The sequence below is a fragment of the Oncorhynchus tshawytscha genome, linkage group LG16, assembly GCF_018296145.1.
Source record: "Oncorhynchus tshawytscha isolate Ot180627B linkage group LG16, Otsh_v2.0, whole genome shotgun sequence".
In the NCBI taxonomy this organism is placed as follows: domain Eukaryota; kingdom Metazoa; phylum Chordata; class Actinopteri; order Salmoniformes; family Salmonidae; genus Oncorhynchus; species Oncorhynchus tshawytscha.
The window spans coordinates 52,160,546-52,188,285 of record NC_056444.1 but is presented as its reverse complement, the minus strand read 5'-3'; the positions used below and the strand labels follow the sequence as shown (position 1 = coordinate 52,188,285).

The 27,740-nt window shown below is 42.7% G+C and overlaps 1 protein-coding gene across 1 annotated transcript; it reads right to left on the bottom strand.

Annotated features, from left to right (window-relative positions):
- Positions 1-524: 524 nt before the first annotated feature.
- On the bottom strand, positions 525-27,452 carry LOC112233008 (solute carrier family 2, facilitated glucose transporter member 1-like). The gene is made up of 10 exons (XM_024400361.1): positions 27,118-27,452; positions 13,935-14,030; positions 4,160-4,320; positions 3,741-3,981; positions 3,257-3,419; positions 2,758-2,945; positions 2,500-2,604; positions 1,318-1,419; positions 999-1,202; positions 525-820 (listed from the first exon to the last, which is right to left on the bottom strand). Exons 1-10 carry the CDS (start codon positions 27,133-27,135, stop codon positions 617-619), a joined length of 1,482 nt encoding a protein of 493 aa, XP_024256129.1. The 5' UTR covers positions 27,136-27,452; the 3' UTR covers positions 525-616.
- Positions 27,453-27,740: the final 288 nt, after the last annotated feature.

Genomic DNA, 27,740 nt, shown 5'->3' with positions numbered 1-27,740 from the left:
TGCTCTTGTTCTGGGATTGATTTGCACTTTTCGCACCAAAATACGTTCATCTCTCGGAGACAAAACGCGTCTCCTTCCTGAGCGGTATGACAGCTGCGTACTATTGTTTGTACAGATGAATGTGGTAGCTTCAGGCGTTTGGAAATTGCTCCCAAGGATGAACCATACTTTTTTCCTGAGGTCTTGGCTGATTTCTTTAGATTTTCCCATGATGTCAGGCAAAGAGGCACTGAATTTGAAGGTAGGCCTTGAAATACATCCACAGGTACAGCTCCAATTGACTCAAATGATGTCAATTAGCCTATCAGAAGCTTCTAAAGCCATGACATCATTTCCTGGAATTTTCCAAGCTGTTTAAAGGCACAGTCAACTTAGTGTATGTAAACTTCTGACCCACTGGAATTGTGATACAGTGAATTATAAGTGAAATAATCTGTCTATAAACAATTGTTGGAAAAATGACTTAAAAATAGATGTCCTAACCAACTTGCCAAAACTGTAGTTAACAAGAAATTTGTGGAGTGGTTGAAAAACTAGTTTTAATGACTCCAACCTAAGTGTATGTAAACTTCCGACTTCAACTGTATGTATGTATGTATCGGTGTTGTCGGAGGGCTTAGAGCTGGGAGTCGGCTCCCCCCAGGTTGTTCATCTCGTCAGGCGCATACTTCTCCCCTGCCTCTCCGGCATCATGGCGGAAGCCAGCGGCGATCTCGTCAAACGATCGTCCCTTGGTTTCGGGCACCATGAAGTAGGTGAAGATGAAGAAGCCCAGCAACAGCACGGTGAAGATGATGAAGACGTAGGGGCCACACAGTTGCTACAGAGAATATAGAAAAGTTACATTATTTTCACAATTTCTAAATTGAAAGTGGAAGTCATAAGTGCTATTATAGAACTATATAATATATATAATAATATATACTATCAATGTATATTAATTCATATAATATGAAAATGAGCCATTAATGCAATAGTAATGGTTACTGTCTCCTTACCTCAACGTATTGGAAGGTCATGCCCACAATAAAGTTAGCTGACCAGTTGGAGAATCCAGCCACGGCAAAGGCAGAGGGCCGAGGACCTTGGCTGAAGAGCTCAGCCACAATGAACCATGGGATGGGGCCTGGGCCAATCTCAAAGAAGGCCACGAAGCTGAATATGGCCACGATGCTAACGTACGACATCCATGGCAGCTGGTCCTGAGGCAAGACACATCAGTAGACGAGTCTGGTTGAAGTAGCCGTGTACATTAAATATAATATAAGCATATCCATGATGTTTTTTTATGTTCCTTTAGTGCACCATTATACATACCAGCAGTGCCATGGCAACTGTCATCAGGACCGCTGAGAAGGCCATCCCCAGTAACCCAGTGAGGTGAAGGGATCTTCGCCCAGCACGCTCCACAATGAATAGCTATATAAAGAGAGCGAGGAAGAGGAGAAGAAAGGTGGTGTTAGTGGGGGTTGGGGAGTGGCTACATTTCAAAGACACATTAGTCTGTTTTATTTTCCACCCATACTAGAAAAAACATTTAAAATATATTTTTTATACATTTTTTGGGGATAATGTATTTAAAATTGATATATAAACATATGTAAAATGTATATCACTATATACACTGAGTGAACAAAACATTAAGGACACCTTCCTAATATTGAGTCCAGTTGCACTCCCTTTTTCCCACAGAACTGCCTCAATTCGTCAGGCCATGGACTCTACAAGGTGTCAAAAGGATTCCACAGGTATACTGGCCCATGTTGACTCCAATGCTTCCCACAGTTGTGTAAAGTTGGCTGGATGTCCTTTGGGTGGTGGACCATTCTTGAAACACACAGGAAACTGTTGAGCATGAAAAATCCAGCAGCATCGCCTGGCACCTACTACCATACCCCATTCAAAAGCCCTTAAATATTATGTCTTGTCCATTCACCCTCTGAATGGCACACATACACAATCCATGTCTCAATTGTCTCAAGGCTGTTTCCTACCCTTCATCTACACTGATTGAAGTAGATTTAACAAGTGACATCAATAAGGGACCATAGCTTTCACCTGCATTCCACAACTCAATATTAGGAAGGTGTCCTTAATGTTTTGTACACTCATGCATTGGAAAATGTATTTAATGTATTCTAAAATACATTCTGAAATACAGAAATAATGTTTCCACATGTATTTAGTGATATATTTAGTAAATGGGAAATTTACTTTTTATGAAGTTGAACATGCACTCTTTATGACAATGTTAAAATGATATCAATGCAAACATTTTGTGTAAAAAGAGTAATTAAAGAATCCTCTGAAGGGCCAAACTATGTCATATGCTGAATTAGGAACTGCTTGGGCCTCCCTGTAGACTAGATATCTTAGCTATGCATTTCTGGAATTGTCAGCCATTACATGCATTTGAACAAAGATGGAAATGTATGTACATGTATTTGAAATATATTTTGTGAAATTAAATATAATTAAATGTATTTTTTTCTGACTTACAGACACAACAGTGAAGGCTGTATTGACTACTCCAGCCCCAATGGTAGCATAGACTGGCTGAGAAACCCCCGCCTTCTCAAAGATCCTGGTGGAGTAGTAGAAAACCTGCACAAAATTGTCATAATTTAGTGGATCGTAGTTTGAAGTGTGTGTTTGTGTGTGTGCACATGTGTGTGCATGAGTTAGCATGTATGTGCATGCATGCATGCATGTGTATTCACAAGTCAGTATGTGTCTTCCAGAGTGTCCTACACTCACAGCGTTGATGCCAGACAGCTGCTGGGAGAGCTGGAGCATGATGGCGATGAAGATGGGCTGGCGGTAGAGTGGCGAGCGGAATAGCTCCAGGATGGTCACTTTCTTCTCCCTCATCATCTGCCTGGCCTCCTCCTTCATCTCCTGCATGTCGGCGCCCACCTCCTCAGTGCCTCGCAGCTTCTCCAGCACTGCATGCAAATCCACACCACACTCAGGACTCCATTCAGCTGGTACCAAGATACATGACTGGTGGCCGACCCTCCTCCTGGAGAGCTACTGGATGTGCAGGCGTTTGTTCCAGCCCTACTTTAATACCCCAGATTCTACTAATAAGCTGCTTGTCAGGACCTTGATTAGTTGAATGGTGTGTTAGAGCAGGGCTGGAACAAAAGCCTACACACCCAGGAGCTCTCCTGCTCTCCATGGGAATAGGTCCTCAGCCGGGAGGGTTCCATGTTTGAGGGAGTGAAGGTGTAGCAGTAGATGGTCAGAGGCTTACCTTCCCTGGCCTTGAGCTCCTCATTGCAGTTAATGAGGAGGAAGCGAGGGCTCTCGGGGCAGAAGGGCAGCAGGATACACTGCAACACGGCCGGGATGAAAGTGAGGCCCAGCAGGAAGGGCCACATAGTGGAGTTCCCCATGATCGACTCCATCCCAAACACCTGTAAGTAACAATATGTTCGTACACTGTAACACTGTTAATGAAAGTTAAACTACCATGGAAATGCACTGTGGTGAAGTTACTTGGGAACGGTATGTTGGTGGAAAGAATATATTTGTCCAGATGATTGTGCTGTATCACTAGCGGTGAAAAAGATAACAAAAAGATCACACCTGAGGGCAGCAAATATTACTTGAACATTTGTCTTCTCGTCATTGCTATATTTGTCCAGTTGTTCTGTGCCACATTTGGATTGTCATCTCTAGTAATCGCTGATATTGGATCAGGTGAAACTGAATGTCACCCAACGGACAGTGCCTACCTGTGCCATGAGGATTCCAATGACGATTCCCAGCTGGTGCAGAGTGCCCAGCGCCCCACGGAGCGAAGTGGGCGCGATCTCCCCCACGTACATGGGCACGAAGCCAGTGGACAGGCCGGAGTAAAGTCCCACGATGAAGCGGCCAATGATCAGCATCTCCCACGACACAGCCAGCTTGGAGAAGCCCATGAACCCGGCGGCGATGAACGCTAACACATTGGCGATGAGCATCGAGTTCCTCCTGCAAATCATTCACAGAGAGGTCAATTGAAAAATATGGCTGGCTTCTTCACTTCCTAAAATGCTATACTGCTGTTAAGGTGCAAAGGACAGCACAAAAAAACAAAATGACCCATGATTACCACACCCTTTTAACGTAAAGACCAGTCTAAAATATAACACTAACAGAGCAGATTTACCTGCCCAGGCGGTTGACAAAGAGGCCCACGGAGAAGGAGCCGAAGATGCCCCCGACAGAGAAGATGGCCACGGAGATGGACCACAGGGTGGTCAGGGATGTGGCAGGGATGGGCTCAGAGTACCTGTTGTTCCACGTGTCATTCAAAAAGCCTTCAATGATCTAAGGTACAATACAACATATCACAACATGAAGAACATACATTAACTATATTCATCATTGAAGGTTGCTGGAGACATTAAAGCTGCAATCAGCAGCAAACAATAACAAAGCATCCTCCCCGGTAAAAAGCTGAGTGATGGGCTTCCCAAGTGGGTTTGACCCATGAGGCGTCACACAATTGTCCCAGCGTCGTCCGGGTTAGGGTAGGGCTTGGTCGGCCGGATGTCCTTGTCCCATTGCGCTCTAGCAACTCCTTGTGGTGAGCTGGGCACCTGCAAGCTGAATGCGGTCGCCAGTTGTACGGTGTTTCCTGCGACACATTGGTGCGGCTGGTTTCAGGGTTAAGCGAGCAGTGTGTCAAGAAGCAGTATGGCTTGGCAGGGTCCTGTTTCGGAGGATGCGTGGCTCTCGACATTCGCTTCTCCCGAGTCAGTACGGGAGTTACATCGATGGGACAAGACTGTAACTATCAATTGGATATCCCGAAAAAGGGGTAAAACTAAAATAAAACATTTTAAAAGCTGAGGGATGGGGCTGGAGAAATGTAATCACCCTCAAATTCATAGACAGAGTTATGGATGCAAGGACTGACCATCCAGGATATCAAAATTGTAGTTTCAACCATGTAGCTAATGTTTGTTTACATTTACTTTGTTAAAAACCACTGGCATAAAACAAGCTACAATGAATATCTGTGAAGTTATTTGGATTTTTACTAATTATCTTTGAAAGACAGGGTCCTGAAAAAGGGACGTTTCTTTTTTTGCTGAGTTTATTATGTTGTTATATTCTATTTTGTTATGAAGAATACGATCATTGTGATCTTGCGTAAATGGATTCAGCTTTAATCTAACTTTATTAAATGAGCAACATTCGCCAGAGTAGCCTCTTCTCTACAAGTAGAGCAGAGACTGTGTGTAAAGTAGAGAATATGCACATGCGCAGACCTTTCAGGACCTTTAGTCCACATGATGACTCCTTGCTGTCCCCAGTCCACCTGACCGTGCTGCTGCTCCAGTTTCAACTGTTCTGCCTTATTATTATTCGACCATGCTGGTCATTTATGAACATTTGAACATCTTGGCCATGTTCTGTTATAATCTCCACCCGGCACAGCCAGAAGAGGACTGGCCACCCCACATAGCCTGGTTCCTCTCTAGGTTTCTTCCAAGGTTTTGGCCTTTCTAGGGAGTTTTTCCTAGCCACCGTGCTTCTACACCTGCATTGCTTGCTGTTTGGGGTTTTAGGCTGGGTTTCTGTACAGCACTTTGAGATTTCAGCTGATGTACGAAGGGCTATATAAATAAATTTGATTTGATTTGATTTGGTTTAGTGTCGGGAAGAGGGGTCCATAAAAGTCGGATCCGCAGCCACTCAGTATTCGGCCAGTATTCTAAAGAACAGGTAAATAAAAACATTCTTACAGAAGCCAGCTTTTGACCAGCAGAGGGGGGCAGAGATACACGATGCAAGATTGTTCATTACAGGACTTCATGTTGACAAACATAACTCAGAGTGTCATGGATACAGGTGTGAGAAAGGCAGAGTTTATTGCCCAAAGAATATGCCCTGGGTCTCTGACTATGGAAAGCATATTTTTCCCTATGGCATCACCTTTCCCCCCTGCAGTGGTTTGTTGGATGTGAGCACATCATTGTTTTTTTTTACCTGACTTTGACTTATACCCCACAACATTTTTATCTGGTGATACACATTTTCTAGTGTACTAGTGTACTTTGAAGGAGGTGTGAAGTAAATTTGCCATAAAGAATACGTGAAGAAGAGAGTAGTCAGAGTGAATGATCTCTTTGTTATTATTAGTTGCACAACTCCTGTAGCCACCTTAATCCTGCAAACGTGACAATGATCCTCGTTACCTCTGCCACGTGTAATGGACACACCGGAAGTGGAATGATTGCAATGGTAAACCTTTCCCAAAATTCCCAGTTGGTGACTTCCTGGAATAAGATTGAAATATGGGAATCCTCCAACAGGGATCTCAGGAAAACCTGGTAAATTTGGGAAAGTTAATGGAATTTTGAAACTGTAATTCACTACAATAGATGGTGACTTTCCACCGCAGACCGTGGTGACTACAAGCCCTAACAAATTATCAAAGATACTGGATCCACTAGCAGCTACCTTACTGTCCTGCACACATTTAGACTGATGTAATCTTAATCTACAAAGCTATTTATAGTGCTCATGTGCTCAGGTATCCCATAGAGGCTCCAGGATTGGCCTTAAACCTCCCAAATCACAGACACACACACACACACACACACATACACACAAATATAAGTACACACACACACAGTAATACACATTTTTATTTACAGAGCAGGCTTCAGTAATACCTCAAGTAACTTTCTCAAGAAACTGCTGGAGTAAAGTACATACAGTACCAGAGTATCTCCAGTATATCGGCCAGACTGTCACTTACAGATGTCAGATGTTAATTTGATCACTCTTTCGTAGCAAAATTTGTTCCTGCCAGCTAGAAATTCGAAGAAGCCTTGTGATTTAGATACGTTCACTGAAAACCTGCAGTTCTCTTTCTCTCCATGTAGGGGCAGTTGAGTCATTCGGACCAGTGCCAGCTATCAAAATCATCCTTCTTCTCTTGCCACCTCAAACAGTAAAGCACCAGACAGAATATTAATACTACTGCTACTGTTGGTCTATAGGTCCTATTACTGCAACATTAAAATGTACAAAAATGTATCAGAAATGCATCCATACACATCAACAACTGTTGTTTCATAAAGCTTAATAACTCAAGATAGATATTGGTCTCCACTACGACATACAAGTGTAAAGTGTATCCGAAATGCAGCTGTATAGTAGGCTACACCTAAACTATAGCCTACTGAAGCCTATCAAAACTAATTGCACACATAGGCCTATAATATCAGATGTAAAGACAAGATGAAATTGAGAATCGTGAGGTAGCCTACGGAATGGAGCACAATGGCACATGAAAGAAAGTGACTCAGATTTTAAAAACAAAAAAAACGCAGCCCATGATTTTTTTGATCTAGTGTATATATTATAGAAAAATATATCAATTGCCACAGTAGATTTGCCATGGTAAACGAGGAAATACTTTATTTCAATTGTACAGAATGCTTGTCAAATAGATTTTTTTATAAAGGACTAAGTTCAGACTTTTGAGTTATTGTGCCAGAAGAGAGTGGGCTGGAATCAAACCCATAACGATACGCTATGGCTTACATGTGTGTGTGTGCTGAAGGCAGCGGCCTTAAGACTTTGATTCCAAGCAGGACTAAGGTAACACTGTCAAATACCTTTAGGTAGCGGTAATGTGGTGACCAATAATGGTTGCAATTGAGATTAGATGTGCGGGTGAATTTAGCGAGTATTGATGGTTAAGTTGGCGACAATCTAGTGCCATCGATGGTGGCAATAGGCCCCTTGTTATGTGATTATATTCCAATACATTCTGCAGGCTAGCCTATCCATTGTCACAAAATGAAAGGTGTGAAAAATGATAATAGGCTAAGATAATGGCTCTCGAGGGGTTGGCTGACGTTTTACAGGCTCCTAACCAACTGTGCTATTCTGTTTGTTTTTTTCCAGTGGTGGAAAAGGTCATCAATTGTCATACTTGAGTAAAAGTAAAGATACCTTCATAGAAAATGACTCAAGTAAAAGTGAAAGTCACCCAGTCAAATTATACTTGATGTCACGCCCTGGTCAAAGTATTTTGTGTTTATCTTTATGTATTTGGTCAGGCCAGGGTGTGGCATGGGGTTTTTGTAATTGTGGTGTGTTTGTCTTGGGGTTTTGGTGGTGGTATTGGGATTGTAGCTTAGTGGGTTGTCTAGCAAAGTCTATGGCTGTCTGGAGTGGTTCTCAATCAGAGGCAGGTGCTTATCGTTGTCTCTGATTGGGAACCATATTTAGGCAGCCATATTCTTTGAGTTTGTCGTGGGTGATTGTCCTTAGTGTCCTATGTGTACTCTCTGTTAGTTTGCACCAGATAGGCTGTTTCGGTTTCGTTTATTGTTTTTTGTAAGTTCGTGTTTCTTTGTTGTATTAAACATGGATCGCAATCGGCACGCTGCAGTTTGGTCCGACTCTCCTTCATCACCACTAGAAAACCGTAACACTTGAGTAAAAGTCTAAAAGTAAATATACTTAAATATACTTAAGTATCAAAAGTAAAAGTACACATAATTTAAAAAAAATCCTTATATTAAGCAAACCAGACTGCACAATGTTCTTGTTTTTTTAATTTACAGTGGCACACTCCAACACTCAGACATAATTTACAAACAAAACATTTGTGTTTCGTGAGTCCACCAGATCAGAGGCAGTAGGGATGACCAGGGCTGTTCTCTTGATAAGTGTGTGAATTTAACCATTTTCTGTCCTGCTAAGCATTCAAAATGTAACGAGTACTTTTGGGTGTCAGGGAAAATGTATGGAGTAAAAAGTACTTTAAGAAGTAAAGAAGTAAAGTAAAAGTTGTCAAAAATATAAATACTAAAGTACAGATATCAAAAACAATTACTTAAGTAGTACTTTCAAGTATTTTTACTTAAGTACTTTACACTACTGTTTTTGTCCGCATGGTTTGTAACTCATTTTGTACATAATGTTGCTGCTACAAGCTCTTGTGACCGAAAGGAGTTTCTGGACATCAGAACAGCGATTACTCACCCTGAAATGGACAAAGATTTATTTTTTATGAGTCTGATGTGAAGGATATACTGCTTTGTTGTGAGAAGGCCCAAATCCTTCACGTGAAGAAAAGACGGAGAAAAGGGTGAGGAGGGTGTGCCTTGTAAGTGTGCCTTGTAAAAATTCGCTGACAAGTAGGTAAACCACCACCACCCTCCGTATTATTGGCCAATCTGAAATCATTGGAAAATAAACTGGACAATCTACGATTAAGAGTATCCTACCAAAGGGACATTAAAATCTGTAACATTTTATGTTTCACCAAGACTTGGCTAAACGACGACACAGATAATATAGAGCTGGCTGGCTTCTCCGTGCATCGGCAGGACAGAGCAGCTACGTCTGGTAAGACGAGGGGTGGGTGTGTGTGTGTGTGTCTATTTGTCAATAACTGTTGGTGCGCGATGTCTAATATTAAAGAAGTCTCGAGGTATTGCTCACCTGAGGTAGAATACCTCATGATAAGCTGTAGACCACACTATTTACCAAGAGAGTTCTCATCTATATTATTCGTAATAGTCTATTTACCACAACCAACCGATGATGCCACTAAGACCGCATTTAACGAGCTGTATAAGGCCATAAACAAACAAGAAAATGCTCATCCAGTAGCGGCGCTCCTAGTGGCCAGGGACTTTAATGCAGGCAAACTTAAATCCGTTTTACCTCATTTCTACCAGCACGTCACATGTGTAACCAGAGGAAAACAAACTCGAGACCACCTTTACTCCACACACAGAGACGCATACAAAGCTCTTCCTCCCCCTCCATTTGGCAAATCTGACCATAATTCTATCCTTCTGATTCCTGCTTACAAGCAAAGACTAAAGCAGGAAGTACCAGTGACTCGCTTAATATGGAAGTGGTCAGATGATGCGGATGCTACGCAACAGGACTGTTTGCTAGCACAGACTGGAATATGTTCTGAGATTCATCCAATGGCATTGAGGAGTATACCACCTCAGTCACCGGCTTCATCAATAAGTGCATCGACAGCGTGGTCCACACAGTGACCATACGTACATATCCCAAACAGAAGCCATGGATTACAGGCAACATCCGCACCGAGCTAAAGGCTAGAGCTGCCGCTTTCAAGCCACTAATCCGGACGCTTGCAAGAAATCCCGCTATGCCCTCAGACGAACCATCAAACAGACAAAGTGTCAATACAGGACTAAGATTGAATCCTACTACACTGGCTCTGACGCTCATCGGATGTGGCAGGGCTTGAAAACTGTTACGGACCACAAAGGGAAACCCAGTCGTGAGCTGCCCAGTGACAAGAGCCTACCCAGAGGAGCTAAATGTCTTTTATGCTCGCTTCAGGGCAAGCAACACTGAAGCATGCATGAGAGCACCAGCTGTTCTGGATGACTGTGTGATAACGATCTCCATAGCCGATGCAAGTAAGACCTTTAAACAGATCAACATTCACAAAGCTGCATGCACTTACAGCACGCGCGGACCAACTGGCAAGTGTCTTCACTGACATTTTCAACCTCTCCCTGACCGAGTCTGTAATACCTACATGTTTCAAACAGACCACCATAGTCCCTGTGCCCAAGAAAGTGAAGGTAACCTGTCTAAATGATTACCGACCAGTTGCACTCACGTCGGGAGTCATGAAGTGCTTTGAATGGCTGGTCATGGCTCACATAAACACCATCATGCCAGAAACCCTAGACCCACTCCAATTTGCATACCACCCCAACAGATACACAGATGACGTAATCTCAATCGCACTCCACACGGCCCTTTCCCATCTGGACAAAAGGAATACCTATGTGAGAATGCCGTTCATTGACTACAGCTCAGCGTTCAACATCATAGTACCCACCAAGCTCATCACTAAGCTAAGGAACCTGGGACTAAACACCTCCCTCTGCAACTGGATCCTGGACTTCCTGACGGGCAGCCCCCAGGTGGTAAGGGTAGGCAAAACACATCTGCCACGCTGATCCTCAACACTGGGAACCCTCAGCGGTGCGTTCATAGTCCCCTCCTGTACTCCCTGTTCACCCAAGACTGCGTGGCCAAGCACGACTCCAACACCATCATTAAGTTTGCTGATGACACAACAGTGACAGTGATCACTGACAATGATGAGACAGCCTATAGGGAGGAGGTCAGAGACCTGGCAGTGTGGTGCCAGCACAACAACCTCTCCCTCAATGTGAGCAAGACAAATTAGCTGGTCATGGACTATAGGAAAAGGAGGGCTGAACAGGCCCCCATTAACATCGACAGGGCTGAAGTGGAGCGGGTCGAGAGTTTCAAGTTCCTTGGTGTCCACAGCATCAACAAACTATTATGGTCCAAACAACACCTTTTGGCATGGGTCCCCAGCACCATCGAGAGCATCCTGACCGGTTGCATCACTGCAATTTTATTGTATTTGTTTGTGTTTCCCTGGCTGAGTTGGTGAGCCGATTTGGTCATCAGTTGATTGACAGATGTAGGCCTACTGTAGAACAATAAACTTTCCTCCAGTGTGGATGCTTACCCACGTTTTATAGTTAGGCGTTGTATAATTTGTCAATATAGTTATGGTCTTTGGTGTGGATGCCCTTACAGCAGGTGAGATTTCCATTGCTAAGCTATTATGTGCCGACTACAGTAGCATAGGCTTACAATACTTTCAGTTTGAAGTCGGCATTTGAAGTCATCCTTGTTGTGGACTGATAGCCTATATTGTGGGCTTTAATATCTCATTTTGTAAAGCTGTCAAGATGTTTATGGATTTGAGCCTATCCAAAGACAATTCTGTTGAGCTGAGACACTTTTCTTTGACGTGTAAATTATCAGACAGTTAATTTTACTTCATTTCAACCCTTCCCCAAAAAATATTGCAGTTTTGAAACTGCAGTAAAAGTGGAGTAACTGCTGTGGTATTTTGCACCCTGACTGCAATATTTTGGTGGAACTCCACTCATTAAGTGCGTGAATCAAACTAGCATGCATTCAAGGTTTAAAAGTCCTCTGAAGTTTTTATTTCCCACCTCAAAATCTCCAGCCTGAATCTCTTCATATCGGTTTATTTTCTATTTCTTTGTTTGTTTTCTCTTTCAACGGTGGAATCAGTTAGCATAGCATATATTGTTGCTTGCTTGGTCTGTACATGTTTTATGAATCAATTTAGCCTACCTTGTACGATTTATATTCATGTTTTAGGTTGGACGTGCGCTTACCAATCTAATTGTTATTTGTCCAATTATTTATTATTCCTTAAATATATATTTTAAGGACTGGGGCAGTGCCACTCCTTTGCTATTTTTTGGGGGCTTTTATTGAAGAGATAGAACAATGTTGGAAACATGGAGAAGGGTGAGTCAAAGGGCAGTGGACCGGAGTCGAACCCTGCAGACTCTGGCACATGTATGACTGGATCAGCGTTTGTAATCGCGTTGTAGGCACTAAGGCCACCAATTAGTTATTCTGCCCATTGCTTGTCTTGAACATACAGTATAATAAAACCATTTTAAAAAAGGATTTTCCCTACCGAAAAATACATTTACTCCCTAGAAATATGTGGATTTATTATAATCTGAATAAGAATTCACACGAGACGCTCTGTAGCCTGCATGTAGCCTACATTGGCTACTTGAACTGGAGCTGCAGTCTAAGGGATCCAACAGGGTTCTTCAGCTGTCCCCATAGGAGAACCCCTTTTGCTTCCAGGTAGAACTATTTTTTGGTTCCAGGTAGAACTCTTACAGGGTTCATGTAGAACCCTTCTTGGAAATGGTTTTTACATGGAACCCAAAAGGGTTCTACCTGGAACCAAAAAAGGTTCTTCAAAGGGTTCTCCTATAGGGACAGCCAAAGAACCGTTTTAGGTAATTTTTTATAAGAGAGTAGGTACGGTATTGCATTGTATACAATCACAGCTTCCCCCTGGTGACGATTCTAAATATTTATTCAGACATTGAAATCCTCCTCCTACAGGATTATTTCCCCCCTGCTACCAAACAGGTCAAACTAAAAATCCAACATCCGACACCAGTAGAAGGATTGCGTCTCCTCTTATCTCACCAGGGAGTCTCACCACATCAGTCAAAGATCCTACATGTTTTTTATGTATCACGGTTGATTGACCTGGTGGGGCTCTTGATGGAGAGATGAGATGCAAACCTTGACAAACAAATCAAATCTGAGTTTATTTGACATATGCACAGGATACAATAATAGTAACAATAACACCTTAACCAAGTCAAAAAGAGCACAAATACACATACAAAGAAAGTAAGAAAGTAAGAAAGATATACTGAAAAATACAGAAATGTCCTATGTCGGTAATGCAAGAATATACTGTGAAGGTTATTTACATGTAATAAAGTGACTTGGCTGAGCAGCGAGAAATATAGTAAAAGCAGATATGTAGCAAAAGAGTCTGGGACTGAATCGTAGGGTCATAGGCACAACATAAACGATCCGGAAACATCAAATCAACGACCCTGATCATCTTAAAGCCAATACTGCATGTAACATGGGCCATTAACTGACACGTAACGAATGTTAAGAGGCACTTTATACATAGTCACGTTTGCCATCTAACTCATATCACAGACAGAGGTACGTATTGTTGCTAGACTATTAATGGCTTGGAAAATGGACTTTGGACATGGGCGTACGACACCTTTGGGTAGGACATCTATGAGCGCCATGCATCTCTTAAGAACATCTTAACCTGCAGAGCTAGTAAGGGGTGTCAAGAATGAATAGGAAGAATACTGTCTTTACATTCACTGGATTTGGACAGGCTTTAAGGGGCACAAACATAGAAACTAACAGAGTATGTGTCCAAAATGGCACCTTATTCTCTATACAGGGCCTCTGTGGCACTGGGCAAAAGTAGTGCACTATTTAGGGATTAGGGTGACATTTGAAACTGTCCCTTTCTCACTCACCTTTTGGGGAGCGTTGATGACCCCTGTGTTGTAGCCAAACTGCAGCGAGCCAATCACAGCTGTTCCCACTGCCATCATCAGCTGGAACGTCACCCCCTGTGGGCACAAAAATAGAATTTAAATTAAAGTCTCTTCAGTTTTACAAAGAAATGCTCAAAGTGCTCAATCACCTGCGTTATTGTATTATCCTACGAGCATTTTTATTTTTTATTTTAACATATATATCTTTGAGGGAAGGTATATTCAGACTAATCTGATTTTATATGAGAAGTCTTGGACTTGGATAAAAGACAGGTGAATTGGGACTAAGACTTAATAAATGTGCATGAGATATTGAGAACTCACGTGGACTCTTCAGTGTTACTGACACTGGTGGTCCATTCAGTATAATCCCCTTAAGGAATGAGGAACATCAGAAACTGGGCCCGGTGTTACTGACACTGGTGGTCCATTCAGTAAAATCTCCTTAAGGAATGAGGAACATCAGAACCTGGGCATGGCTCCACGAGAGGGCAAAAATGATGCTTAGTCCCTTCAGTTGAAACTTGTGCCACCTCAGTTTTCGTTTTATGTCCCAACCTGTCACTCAAAAAGTTGAGTGACAGGTTGGCACAAAATCTGTATCTGTATCTATATGTAGGTGTGCTATGTGTAGGGGTGCTATGGAAAGCCACTGGAGGAAAACACATGCTCATTTGTGGTAGACTATGTGAATAATGTGATACTCCTCCACCTGTCATTTTTTATTTAGATTTATAAGGACAGGGTCAAGTTACAGTTGAAGCTGCTTCACTGAACTCTGCCTCACACCCCACCACTATAGAGTTTAGTTAGCTTCTTAGCTAGCTGCAAAGGCGTTAGTGTTATTAGCCTATTTAGCTCTAACCAGCTAATCTGCCACTGCCAAGATGGATATCAGAAATTAAACCATCGAGGCCGCCGCCAAGCCCAGCAGCGAAGATGCTGCCGAGCTCCTGCTAGCTACGCGTGAAGAGCCCCCCTTCCCCCCTTTCACAAGTGCTACCAAGGTAATGGCTCCAAAGCCCCCTCCACCTCCGTCTGTTCCTGACGATCTTGGTACAGAGGAGCCAGCCCAGGGCGCAGTCCATGGTGCAGTCCATGGTGCAGTCCATGGTGCTGATAAAGCACAACAGAGTTTTTGCACCAACCTTTCACTTCTTGGTCAAAAGCACTCAATGGTCTCAACATTTGAACTTTTATGTTCATTGTGGTATAGCGTGATATAGGCAGAATTTAATATAATTCCAATGCAAGAACTCAAATTACGCCCCTGGGTATATCTACATTCTTTATGTTTCATCATAGAAATAGATAGCCTAGTTTGTTTACTGTTAATGTAACTAGCCTAAATATAGATTGCCCCTTGCCATTATCGATCTGATATTTTGTTTATAAGCCTTTAGTAGGCCTTTGTTATGTTCGCATTCATTCGTTCGCAATCACCTGTCAGTATTCTAAGCCATGTCTCTGTTTTGAAATGTATTATTGTTGTATTATTATTGTTTAAAAAAATAAAAAATAAGTTGCAGCCACACTGACGTCCATAAAAGTTACCCTCTTTACTCACATCGACAGGAATCTCTCAGTCATTTCACCTTCTAGAATCTGCATCTTCTATCTGTTAAGTCAAAAGAGAGATGCACTGAGAGTAGCTTTATTCCTACTCCTTCAAATCGTCTTAGTGAAATTCCTTTTAGACCTTATACAGCATGTACTACATCATAAATCACTTATTTTAAAATTGGGTATCAACAACAACATATGTCCTGCTCAAGCAATAACACACTCTCCATTTTAGCTGTTCAGGCTTGAGCTTTTTGCGTCAGTGGCCTTTTAATAGTTTAGTAATCTGGCTCCTATCTTGTGAATGACAGTGCTCCTGTGTGGAGGTTATATCCAGGGAAGCGGAGTCGGCCAGCAGTGCAGCTTTGCAGGGATCAGCTGCTGCTGTGGCATGCTCACGCCTCCTTCTACACCGTTGTCATGGACACCTATCGGATGCCCTTTACCTTCTCGCCCGCCCTGCGAGGGAAGACTGTCCCCTGTGAAGGACAGGCCGGGTGTAAAAATGGCCAGCTCATCTCTTATTCAAGACCCCAACTCTCTTTTTAGTTTTCTTATTGCAATCATCATTATTTATTAGCCAATCGGCAACCTTTATTCCCGGGACATAGCGTAGGACCCCACCATGCAGGGCCATCAGTCAGTCACTAGTTTTCCATCCTGATAAAACATGTAACCAAGGCACATTTTTCATGGTTGTGAAAAACCCTCTGAACCCTCTCTCTCTGATACAGAGGCACAAACTTTAGAGATAAACTTTCGGGCCCAGCAGAGGCTACCATCATGGACAATCCTGCCTCTGGACTCTGTGTTTAGTGCATCTTTGACCACGTAAGTGTACTTGCAAACAGTTAGGGATCAGTGTATGTTAATTTCATCTGTATACTTGTAATAGGACTACTACTTTGTAACCAACTGCTTATACATTATTTATTTCATGCTAGTTTGCTGTTTCTACATGCCTGAGTACTAGCCAACTGCATACCCTGTTAATCTGTCCCCATTGGCATTGTTCTGGGTACAGTACCCAGGCCATTAGGAGTTGTGTGACCAAAGATGGCTACCACCTAGCCCTTCTTGTTACACAACCAGTATGGCCGACTGCTGACGTCATCATGTCCGATCACCTCCTGCTGTAGTCCTAACCACAACCAACATGGCCGCCGTTCACATGTTAGCATCCCAGCTCCATATCCTGCTAACTACTAGCTGCTAATCTGCTAACTATCCTAGTGTGCTAGCCCACTGCCAACATATAGCAATTGCATTAGGTATTGTATATACAGTTGAAGTGGAAGTTCACATACACCTTAGCCAAATACACTTAAACTCAGTTTTTCACAATTCCTGACATTTAATCAGAGTAAATATTCACTGTCTTAGGTCAGTTAGGAGCACCACTTTATTTCAAGAATGTGAAATGTCAGAATAATAGTAGAGAGAATGATTTTTCAGCTTTTATTTCTTTCATCACATTCCCAGTGGGTCAGAAGTTTACAAACACTCAATTAGTATTTGGTAGCATTGCCTTTAAAGTGTTTAACTTGGGTCAAACGTTTCAGGTAGTCTTCCACAAGCTTCCCACAATAAGTTGGGTGAATTTTGGCCCATTCCTCCTGATAGAGCTGGTGTAACTGAGTCAGGTTGGTAGGCCTCCTTGCTCGCACACGCTTTTTCAGTTCTAACACACACATTTTCTATAGGTTTGAGGTCAGGGCTTTGTGATGGCCACTCCAATACCTTGACTTTGTTGTCCAAATGTGGAAGTATGCTTGGGGTCATTGTCCATTTGGAAGACCCATTTGCGACCAAGTTTTAACTTCCTGACTGATGTCTTGAGATTTTGCTTCAATATATCCATTATAATTTTCCTCCCTCATGATGCCATCTATTTTGTGAAGTGCACCAGTCCCTCCTGCAGCAAAGCACCCCCACAACATGATGCTGCCACCCCGTGCTTCACGGTTGGGATGGTGTTCTTCGGCTTGCAAGCCTCCCCCTTTTCCTCCAAATATAACGATGGTCATTATGGGCAAAAAGTTATATTTTTGTTTCATCAGACCAGAGGACATTTCTCCAAGAAGTATGATTTTTGTTCCCATGTGCAGTTGCAAACCGTAGTCTGACTTTTTTATGTTGGTTTTGGAGCAGTGGCTTCTTCCTTGCTGAGCGGCCTTTAAGGTTATGTCGATATAGGACTCGTTTTTACTGTGGCTATGGAAACTTTTGTACCCGTTTCCTCCAGCATATTCACAAGGTCCTTTGCTGTTGTTCTGGGATTGATTTGCACTTTTTGCACCAAAGTACGTTAATCTCTAGGAGACAGAACACATCTCCTTCCTGAGCGGTATGACATCTGCTTGGTTGATTTGTTTTGATTTTCCCATGATGTCAAGCAAAGAGGCACTGAGTTTGAAGGCAGGTCAATTAGCCCATCAGAAGCTTCTAAAGCCATGACATCCTTTTCTGGAATTTTCAAAGCTGTTTAAAGGCACAGTCAACTTAGTGTATGTACACTTCTGACCCACTGGAATTGTGATACAGTGAATTATAAGGGAAATAATCTGTCTGTAAACAATTGTTGGGAAAATTATTTGTGTCATGCACAAAGTAGATGTCCTAACCGACTTGCCAAAACTATAGTTTGTTAACAAGAAATTTGTGTGGTTGAAAAACGAGTTACGGGTACGCACGCTCCTCTTACGCACAACACAAATGACAGACATAGGACATAGGCGCACAGAACTCCGACATAACCCGGAAAATATTAACAAAGGAAACCATACATTGAATTAAATAAACAGAACTTCTACCTCATGAGTCTTGCGAACGTCCATGTGCACTATAAACATCGCGCCCACCCAGAGCACTGAAACAAATGGTTGGCTAAATGGAAATGTATCGTAGGACCTATCAAACATGAAACATAAATGTCTACATAGGCCTATCAATCATGGAACAGAAATTTATATATGTGTTGCAATAAACGGTACAGGGATGGAATGATGAAACGCTAGAAATTATTGTAGTATTAGATGGAATATAGATTAACCACATAAGGCCTATGCATTTAACAGCAAACATTTCAACAATATAAAAAGCACTCCCCCTCCACTGGCGGGAGTTTGGAGAGTGCAAGTGAAGACCCGAGCCTATGGTGCGTCTTCGCCACAGTAATAATTCATTTTACAACAAATTCAAAATACAAGCTTCTTAAGTAAATTATACATTTCAAGCAATTGCTACATACTACAAGACCAGTAGGCCTATGCTAATAATTGTTGACCCATTGCTGGTGAGCTTGCGAAGTAAACAATTAATATTCTTGATCACCAAACCATTTTGGAGCTGCATATTTATTTATTAATGCTAATCCTCTCTTCCTACAATTTTGAAGTTTGCGCTGCACCCAACCATATAGCTGTACAGCAAATCAGCAATATTTTCGCTAGCTCGCCTGACCTGTGTTGTTTGACAGTTTACTGGTCTAATCAGAGTGCCGAGTGTGTGTATCACTAGCCAATCTGTTGCAGTTATTTTTTGCAAGGGCGATGTTGCAGCTACTGTCTCTGGCTGCAAGTGACAAAACATTACCAAACCTGGCCAGATCATTTCAAGTCATCAGTCTAAAGTCGAGTCCCGAGACTTGAGGCTCCAAGTCCAAGTCAAGTCTCAAGTTATTTTATTGTCCAGTCTCAAATCATCAAATTTGTGACTTGAGTCAGACTCAAATCCAAGTCATGTGACTCGAGTCCACAATTTTGCTGTAAACTGTTTCCATTTAATGCTATTTGTGCCCTGTTACTGCTTACACTGTAGTAGCTTTGTAGCCTATCAATGTATAGTTATTATCATATACACTACATTGCTATTAATGCTCTATATGTTACATCATTGCCATTCCCTTTGTATTTCCTTACATCGCTATTACTCTGATGTAATATATATTCCTTGTTTCTTCTGTTCTACAGAAACCACAACACTATCACTACCGCTAGTTTCCTCCTCTTCTCGTTTGCTGTGTGTGTGTGTGCCTGTCTGTTTGAATAAAGTGTGAGTCTCTTGCTGGTCTTTATCAGTCCTCTTACCAGGACTTTGGGACAGTTGCCCCTATACTCGAAACTGGCACTTGTATCGCAATCCACCACCAGTTGGTTGCGCTCTTTTTCAATGGTCCTTTGAACAGGATCCAGTAACTGCTACAGCCCAAGGATGCCAGTCACCAGAGAAGATCCTCCACAAGTTGTGGTCCGTCCCTGCCATCAAACTCACCCCCCCACATCATCTAATCGACTATGAGGTAAGCTTCGAGTCAAGTCACACACAACACACAAAAACACACCATTCCAATGAGGGAGAGCAAGCAAAGGCCGCTGTGGGAGGAATTAGTGACAACCAAAGAGGACACACTGCAGTCACAAATGCAAGATACAGCAGCTCATTGAAGAACTCAGGCTCAGAGAGTTCACCAACACAGACCAGCCATCATCATCGTCATCACCTACTCAGTTAAACCCTCGCCGTCGTGAGCCATCACACCACAGAGACAGGTTGCCTTCTCATTTCAGGACTCGTAGCCATACAGACCCACCTAGAGGGCCAACCTCATCTGATCACCAGATGATCAACTCCCGTCAGCCCTCAACTGATCGCCGCCATCAGCCTACACCTGACCGCCTCTGTCGGCCTAGACCTGACCACCGCCGTCAGCCTACACCTGACTGCCACTGTCAGCCTACGCCTGACCGTCGGCTTCAGCCCTCATCCTGTAGGCGCCGCCGTGATTACTCACCTGATCGTCGCCGAGGTTGGAAGAGACTTCGCTAATTTCAGACTCCTACAGCAACAGCAGGTACCCATACAACAACATTATGGAGTCCCTCACAGAACTGTAAGGCCAGCCCCACCAGCTTGCCCTACAACGCATCGCAGGGTTATTGGACGGCCCCAACATCAACTTGGTTGACCTGTTGGATAAGCTAGGGAGCTCACACTCTTAGCTAAGTTGCCACACGACTTAAGAGCCAGCTTCAAGAGACATGTGGACCCCATTAAGACACCCATTCTAACCCTCCTTTACCTGACAGAGTAGCTTGAGTATGAGCTGAGAGTGCACGAAGATGGCACGCAGTTCATCACACGCCGAGATCAGCATGTAGACAAGTCCTTCCCCAAGACCACAACCATCCTCCACGGAGGTGAGCAGAGAAAAGGCAAAGCCAAAACCTCTTTACTGAACCAGTCATCAGAGGAAAGGTCACGGTAGAAGCCAAAGGAGTACTGGCCGTTCTGCAACACCATACAGCACTACATGAAACAGTACACCAACTTCCAGCTCCTTTTCAAAGAACAGAAAGAATCCAGAATCAAGATAAATCAGATATGTTGGAAGTGTGGACTCGAACACCAAGCAGCGCAGTGTACTCTCAAAGCTAAGTGCAAGAAGTACAATAAGAAGCATATTGAGATTCTCCACAAGGTCAACAATAGCACAACTGCTATCAAGAATGCTACAAAGACCACGAGCACAAAGGTGCCAGCAGAGAGCACTTGCCTTGTGAGTTGCTCCCCTACTCAAGAAACCAACACTTGACTCATCTGACGTCAAGAACTATAGACCTGGGAACTTCCGGTGGCCTTTTGGCAGAAATGCACGTGTAGTTCTAAGTACCGTCTCAAAAGTCCAAAATCCTACCAGAGGAGCCCAGTCATAGCCCCCCATTCCTCCAGATTCTCCCCATTGCAGACGGAAGAAACAAACAACTACAGCCCCCATCCTTCCTTGAATAACCCATCGCATGAAGGCCCATCTAACTAGTAAGATGGACACAACTAATGCTAAGCTAACTAGCTAACGTCACCCATGTTATTTTTTTATTCAGCGACATAATGTAGTTAATTTGGTATGAGGGGCATGGTGGATTTGTTAACTTGGTGGTTAGCAGCTAGTTAAATTATTAATAGGCAGCTGGCTGGCACGTGGCTAGCTAGTTGAGTTGGCTGGCTGGTTAGGTTAGCTGGCTGGATAAGTATTTGGGTCAGGCTGAAAACGTTAACTGGCTATAATATTTAGCCATCAGTAAAGCAGTGCTGGGGTAGGGAAAACATTATGGGGATTAACATACAGAGCGCTCATCTTGGTATGAACGTGTTCTGTGAAAAGTAACGTTGCCACCTATTCATGTCATGTTGGATAAAAACAAGAGGCTGACATAATGGGACTGTACATGGGACGTGTGTCGCTGTTTGGGAGCCTTCTGATGTTAGCGAACCTGAGTTCCTACCAGCCAAAGAGAGCGGTTCAAGCTATAGACTTCCTCTTTTTGCGGGTGGTTACTGTTTTTGTTATTATTATTGTTAAAACCCAGCTGTCAGAGTTGGTTCACAAATATGTATAATGGTGCACAATTTTTTTTTCCTGTTTATATTGAAGTAGGTGTTTTTTATTTAATTTATTGTATATTTTGTCATACACTTATCCATACAATCTATATGACAAAGGTTTTAAATGAAACGTGAGCTCATCTTAATGTTGTTAAATTCCCATGGTTTGAATTCCGCTATCAAGCATACCAAATGATTAGAATACATAAGACGCAAAAAGGTTGATATCACCCTAATACAAGAAACCCACCTAAAACATAAGATGTCTATAGATTCCAAAACAGATACTATACATGTGTTGTTCACTTCTCAGCCACTAACAAAAGAAAGCTGTTTTAATACTATTTGATAGAAAACTACGTGTTCAGGTTGATGGTTCTGATAATGATGATGCAGGACTTTTTGGATTTGTAACTACGGTTATAAATCACACTAAGATGTGTTTCGCCTAATAGAAAAGACTATTAGGTCCTTCAGAATACCAACTTGTTGTGGGAGGAGATTTTAATCATGTATGTAATTCTCAGTTAGATAGGTCTCATGATTCATCGCACTCTCAAACTGATCATTTTTGACCATGGAGCTGTCCTGTATAGTATCTTGCTTGATAGCTACAAACAGAAAGGCGCCTGAAGATCACGCTTTACCACAACATTGCTGCAGAATAAGGCTTTTTTTGACACAACTTTCAGAAAAGTTGAAATTATTGTTATTGTTTAATACAGTCACTTTGGGAGGTGACAAAATGTTTTTTGAGGGGAAACTGTACCTTGTTTGCCTCACATCTTAATTCAACTCAAAGAAAAAAAGTAGTATACCTGGAAAAACAGATCGCTCTAGTTGAAAATGAGCAGAAACAAAAATGTACAGAGCAAAAGGGACATATGCAACCCCATGTAGACGTTTTAAGATGAAGCTGATTCCTACTCCAATATGTGATAGATTCCGTATGAATGCTGTTGGAACACTATTGCACATGTTTTGGGAATGTCCTGTGGTGTCCCAGTTCTGGTCACATGTTTCAGATTTCATTACAAAAATGATGGGTTTCCCTGTGAACAAAGATTCACCTTTATTTTTGTTGAATGATGACTTTGTATTGCAACTGGCTCAGAAAATAATCATTTATGCAGGGTTAACAGCAGCAAAAAAGGCTATCCTTAGTGCTTGGATTACCCCTACAACCCTCTCACCTCAAACATGGTTATTTTATTTTCAAGATATTGTTCGTATAGAGCGATCAGTGGCAGTGATAAACAAAGCTTGGGCAAATGCAGTTAATGCATGTGATGTATTATGCAAAACTCTATCAGAAATCAACAACTCTTGAGCAAGCAACGAAACTACAAATGGGGGACGACATTTTATTATCTGAGAATAATATAGAATATTTTGTATTGTAAACTCTACTTCCTTTCTGTAAATGTCATTGTGCACTCAAATAATTTACTCCTGACAGTATGTAAACAGTTATATTGTATGTTAGTGTCGTTAGGTCGGGTAGTATTTGTAACGTGATCCTGCCTTGTGCGTTGTATGTTGTTAAATAATAAAAAAATTATGATCACAAAAAAAGATACAAAAATATCTATAGACCTGTATCCCTTCTTTCTTTCCAAAACACGTGCTGTCTGTGATCAACTTTCTCGTTATCTCTCTCAGAATGATCTTCTTGACCTTCTTGACCAGTTAGGCTTCAAGAAGGGTCACTCAACAGAGACTGCTCTTCTCTGTATCACAGAGGCTCTACGCACTGCCAAAGCTGACTCTTTCTCCTCTGTTCTCATCCTCCTAGATCTATCCGCTGCCTTTGACACAGTGAACTATCAGATCCTCCTCTCCAACCTCTCAGGGCAAGGCGTCTCAGCCTACGCACACTCTTAGATTGCATCCTACCTGGCCAGCAGCTCCTACCAGGTGACGTTGAGAGGATCTTTGTCTGCACCACGTACTCTCATAACTGGTGTCCCCCAAGGCTTGGTTCTAGGCCCTCTTATCTCTATACACCAAGCCACTTGGCTCCGTCGTATCCTCACATGGTCTCTCCTATCATTGCTAAGTGGATAACACTCAACTACTTTTCTCCTTCCCCCCTTCTGACACCCAGGTGGCGACACTCATCTCTGCGTGCCTGGCTGATTATCTATACTTGGATGTTGGCCCACTACCTCAAGCTCAACCTCAATCTCGACAAGACAAAACTGCTCTTCCTTCCGGGGAAGGCCTGCCCACAGAAAAACCTCTCCATAACGGTTGACAACTCCACAGTGTCGCCTTCCCAGAGTGCAAAGAACCTTGGCGTGACCCTGGACAACACCCTGTCGTTCTCTGCAAACATCAAAAGAGTGATCCACTCCTGCAGGTTCATTCTCTACAGCATCCGTAGAGTACGACCCTACCTCACACAGGAAGCGGCTCAAGTCCTAATCCTGCCCAGTCTGAGAGCTCTCCCTACTAGAGGCAGGTAAGCCAGTCCCGCAAGCAACCGTCTGGTGACACTGGCCACTGAGTATGACAAAGACACTGGACTGATCAGTGATGGAGGTCACCTTCGGATGTCTGATCAGCTGGTTCCTGACATCCTTCACCCAGTGGTCCTGGACCCAGCTCATCCATTAACAAGGCCATCAATAAATATGACGAGCAGCTGTGGCACCCGGGCATAGAGAGGGTGTTTGGCGAGATCTGGATTCTGATGGGGAGGACAGCTATCCGCCGCTTCCTGCTTGGTTGCACCGACTCCAGCCAGATGTGCCTAAGATGGCTGACTTACCCCCAGCCCGACTGTGGTTCCATCAGCCCTCATTCTATTTTACAGGTGTGGACCTTTTAGGGACGTATCTTATCAAGATTGGCCAAATAAATATAAAGATATGGGGAATCACCTTTAAGTGCATGACCACCCGGGTTGTACAAGTGGATCTGCTGACAAACATGGCTATGATTTGTTCCTGATGAGGTTGAGATGCTTCATCGCTCACAGGCAAAAGTCCTTTCGGATCTTGTCTGACTGAGGAACGAATTTCAAGGTATGAGAGTGAGAGCTACAGGAGGCCTTCACGGCTCTCCACCCACAGCTCCAGGAACAGTTGGCCAATCAAAAGATTTGCTTTGCTTTCAACCTGCCTAGTGCGACGCACTTTGGAGGATGCTTGGAAAGGCAGATCAGATCCATCAAGACTGTTCTGCAATCCACTCTTGGCACACAGACCGTCTCCAAAGAGGTGCTGAGGACTATCCTAAGTGATATAGAAGGGATCTTGAACTGCAAGCCCTAACTCTGTTCTCATGGTGGCGGCCAGACTCATTAGTACCACAGGTGGTCTACCTAGAGTCTGAAATGCTCAGTCGCAAAAGCCAGAGACTCAGCCAGGTTCTAGATGACCATTTCTAGCATTGATTCACAAGCCCGCCAAAAGTGGCACAAGGATAAGGAGGACCTTGCAGTTGGGACCGTTGTGATGAAAGATCAGTCTCCTAGAGCACTCTGGCAAGTTGTAGCTGTTATAAGTCAGTTATCCTTGGAGCAGACGGGAAAGTGAGGATAGCAAAGATCCAAGTCAAGGATAGAATTTACGTCAGGCCTGTTGCTCGGCTCATCCAGCTGCCCTTCCTCAAGAAGCTACCGACCCTTAGCTGGCCTGTCAGCTTAAGCAAATCTGGGGGCGGCTGTAAAAATGGCCATCTTATCTCCTATTCAAGACCCCAACTTTCTTTAGTTTTCTTATTGGAATAAGGTCACACCAATCATACTTATTTACTAGCCATTCAGTAGCCTTTATTCCCAGGATTTAGCGTAGGACCCCACCAGGCAGGGCCGTCAGTCAGTCAGTAGTTTTCTATCCTGATGACCAATCGTTTTCCCCTCCAGCTCATTCTATCTCCTGAGGAAAAATAAGTTTTAGTTTCTGATGTTGATTGTGCGTGCAGCTAAATAACCACAATTAGTATCAGAGAGAGTGGTGTTGTATGTGTGTGTGTGTGGATCTTCATTAAAACCATTGAGCTGGAAATACGGCTTCCTCTGGAAGGACACCCTGTGGTGGTTGCTACTGGCCAAAAATCCAGCACCTACATTTTTATTCTTATCTATTATTAGTCCTTCAAATTTCATAACCAAGCCTTATTTTCACCAGGGAATCTGAAGGGGAGATGAAAGTGTGTGTGGGGGTGAGGTGAGTTTGTGGGTGTGTATTGAATAGTTTGATGGCTTTGATAACACTTTGAAGATGCTGCTACTAAATGTATTTTCCTTTTGTACCCCATAAGTTAGATTCATCAGAAAGTTAACCCATGAGCAAGGGCGCACACACACACACACACACACACACACACACACACACACACACACACACACACACACACACACACACACACAGACACACAACAATATAGACCAAGGCAACCTCTGTTTAAAACACACAATTCAGAGACCATGAATGTGTGCCTCCTGGTAGCCTCCTTCACGGCACATACTGTAATTATAAGGATACTGAAAAGTGCCTCAATGTGTGTTAGAATAATAATGTTATTGCCATATGGGGGGCAGGGTTCCACAAGTAATTCATTAATCTGATGTTTATACCATATAAGGCATACAACTAACTAGGATGATCATTTCTCAGAGTGAGCAATAAAAAACCAAAAACATGGTTTTAAATGTTGTCAGGCGGGGGAGACATGTACTTGTGTACATCTACATGAACCATTGACTTAGGATGTCAACGCAAACACCGACACACACACATAAAACGACCATGTTTTGACACTTGGTTTTAACTCAAATAAAGTACTGTATGTTTCACAAAATAAACAACCCATCACAGACATGTTCTGCTCCAGGTATCAGAACCCAGTCTAGACTGATATGCAAGTTTGAGGCTTTGTTCCCTCAGACAAATTGAACCATCCTATTCTACCCATACTCAACAACACTAGGTATTGCCAAAGTTTAACATCGCAAACATCCTTTGTGTCAGGTAGTTTCAGGGCAGTATTCCATATAGGCCTACTGTGCAAAAAAGTTGCAACAAAGCATCTGATATTGCATGACCTATTATTAATATGGCCATTTAAATTCAGCTGAACTGTCAAACTCATGTAGACAAAACCAACAGCACAGGTTACCAAGACTATCCGTTGGCCATCAGCATACCTTGGCTAATAGCATACCTTGGCTAATTTAACTAGATTTTAGATCTAACTTTGTCATTACCTTGCCTCCACCTTCCATATTTGATCAGTGAAGTAGATCGATGGTTGAAAGCAGGTCTTTCGGGACAACTCTTTAGAGGCAACTAAAATCCACAGGGCTTACTTACTACACCGTCGTAAGCCTTTTTCAATATTGATATCAAAGTTTTAAAAAAACATTTAAAATACACAATTCCTTAATACAGTTTCATTATGCCGTCTTTCCTTATTTCTTGTATGTTGCGTTTGTAGACCGTTATAGACTCCCATGACTTGCTGCTAATGGACATAAGCCGGTTAATATAATTCAAGCAGGTTGCATTGTGATTGGCTGTCGCCAGCTTCCAAGCGAGCGCTTCGGACGTGAGGGATCAATGTCTGTTTATGAAGTGTGGGAGAGATCCTGTTTGTAACATATGGCTCTGATTGGTTGTGAATAGCTCGGCAGATGACGTAGCCCATAACAAACTACAGTACTACAGGAAAGTTTTATGTGATGGAGAGAGACATTTTTCCACTTCAGTCCATATTTATGTGTTACTTTGAAAAAGTAATCAAAGTATCTAAGGCAATATAACTTGTTAATAGATTAGCATTTCAATAATCAATTAAAGACTAGCTTATCACTGAAATTTTTTTTATTGT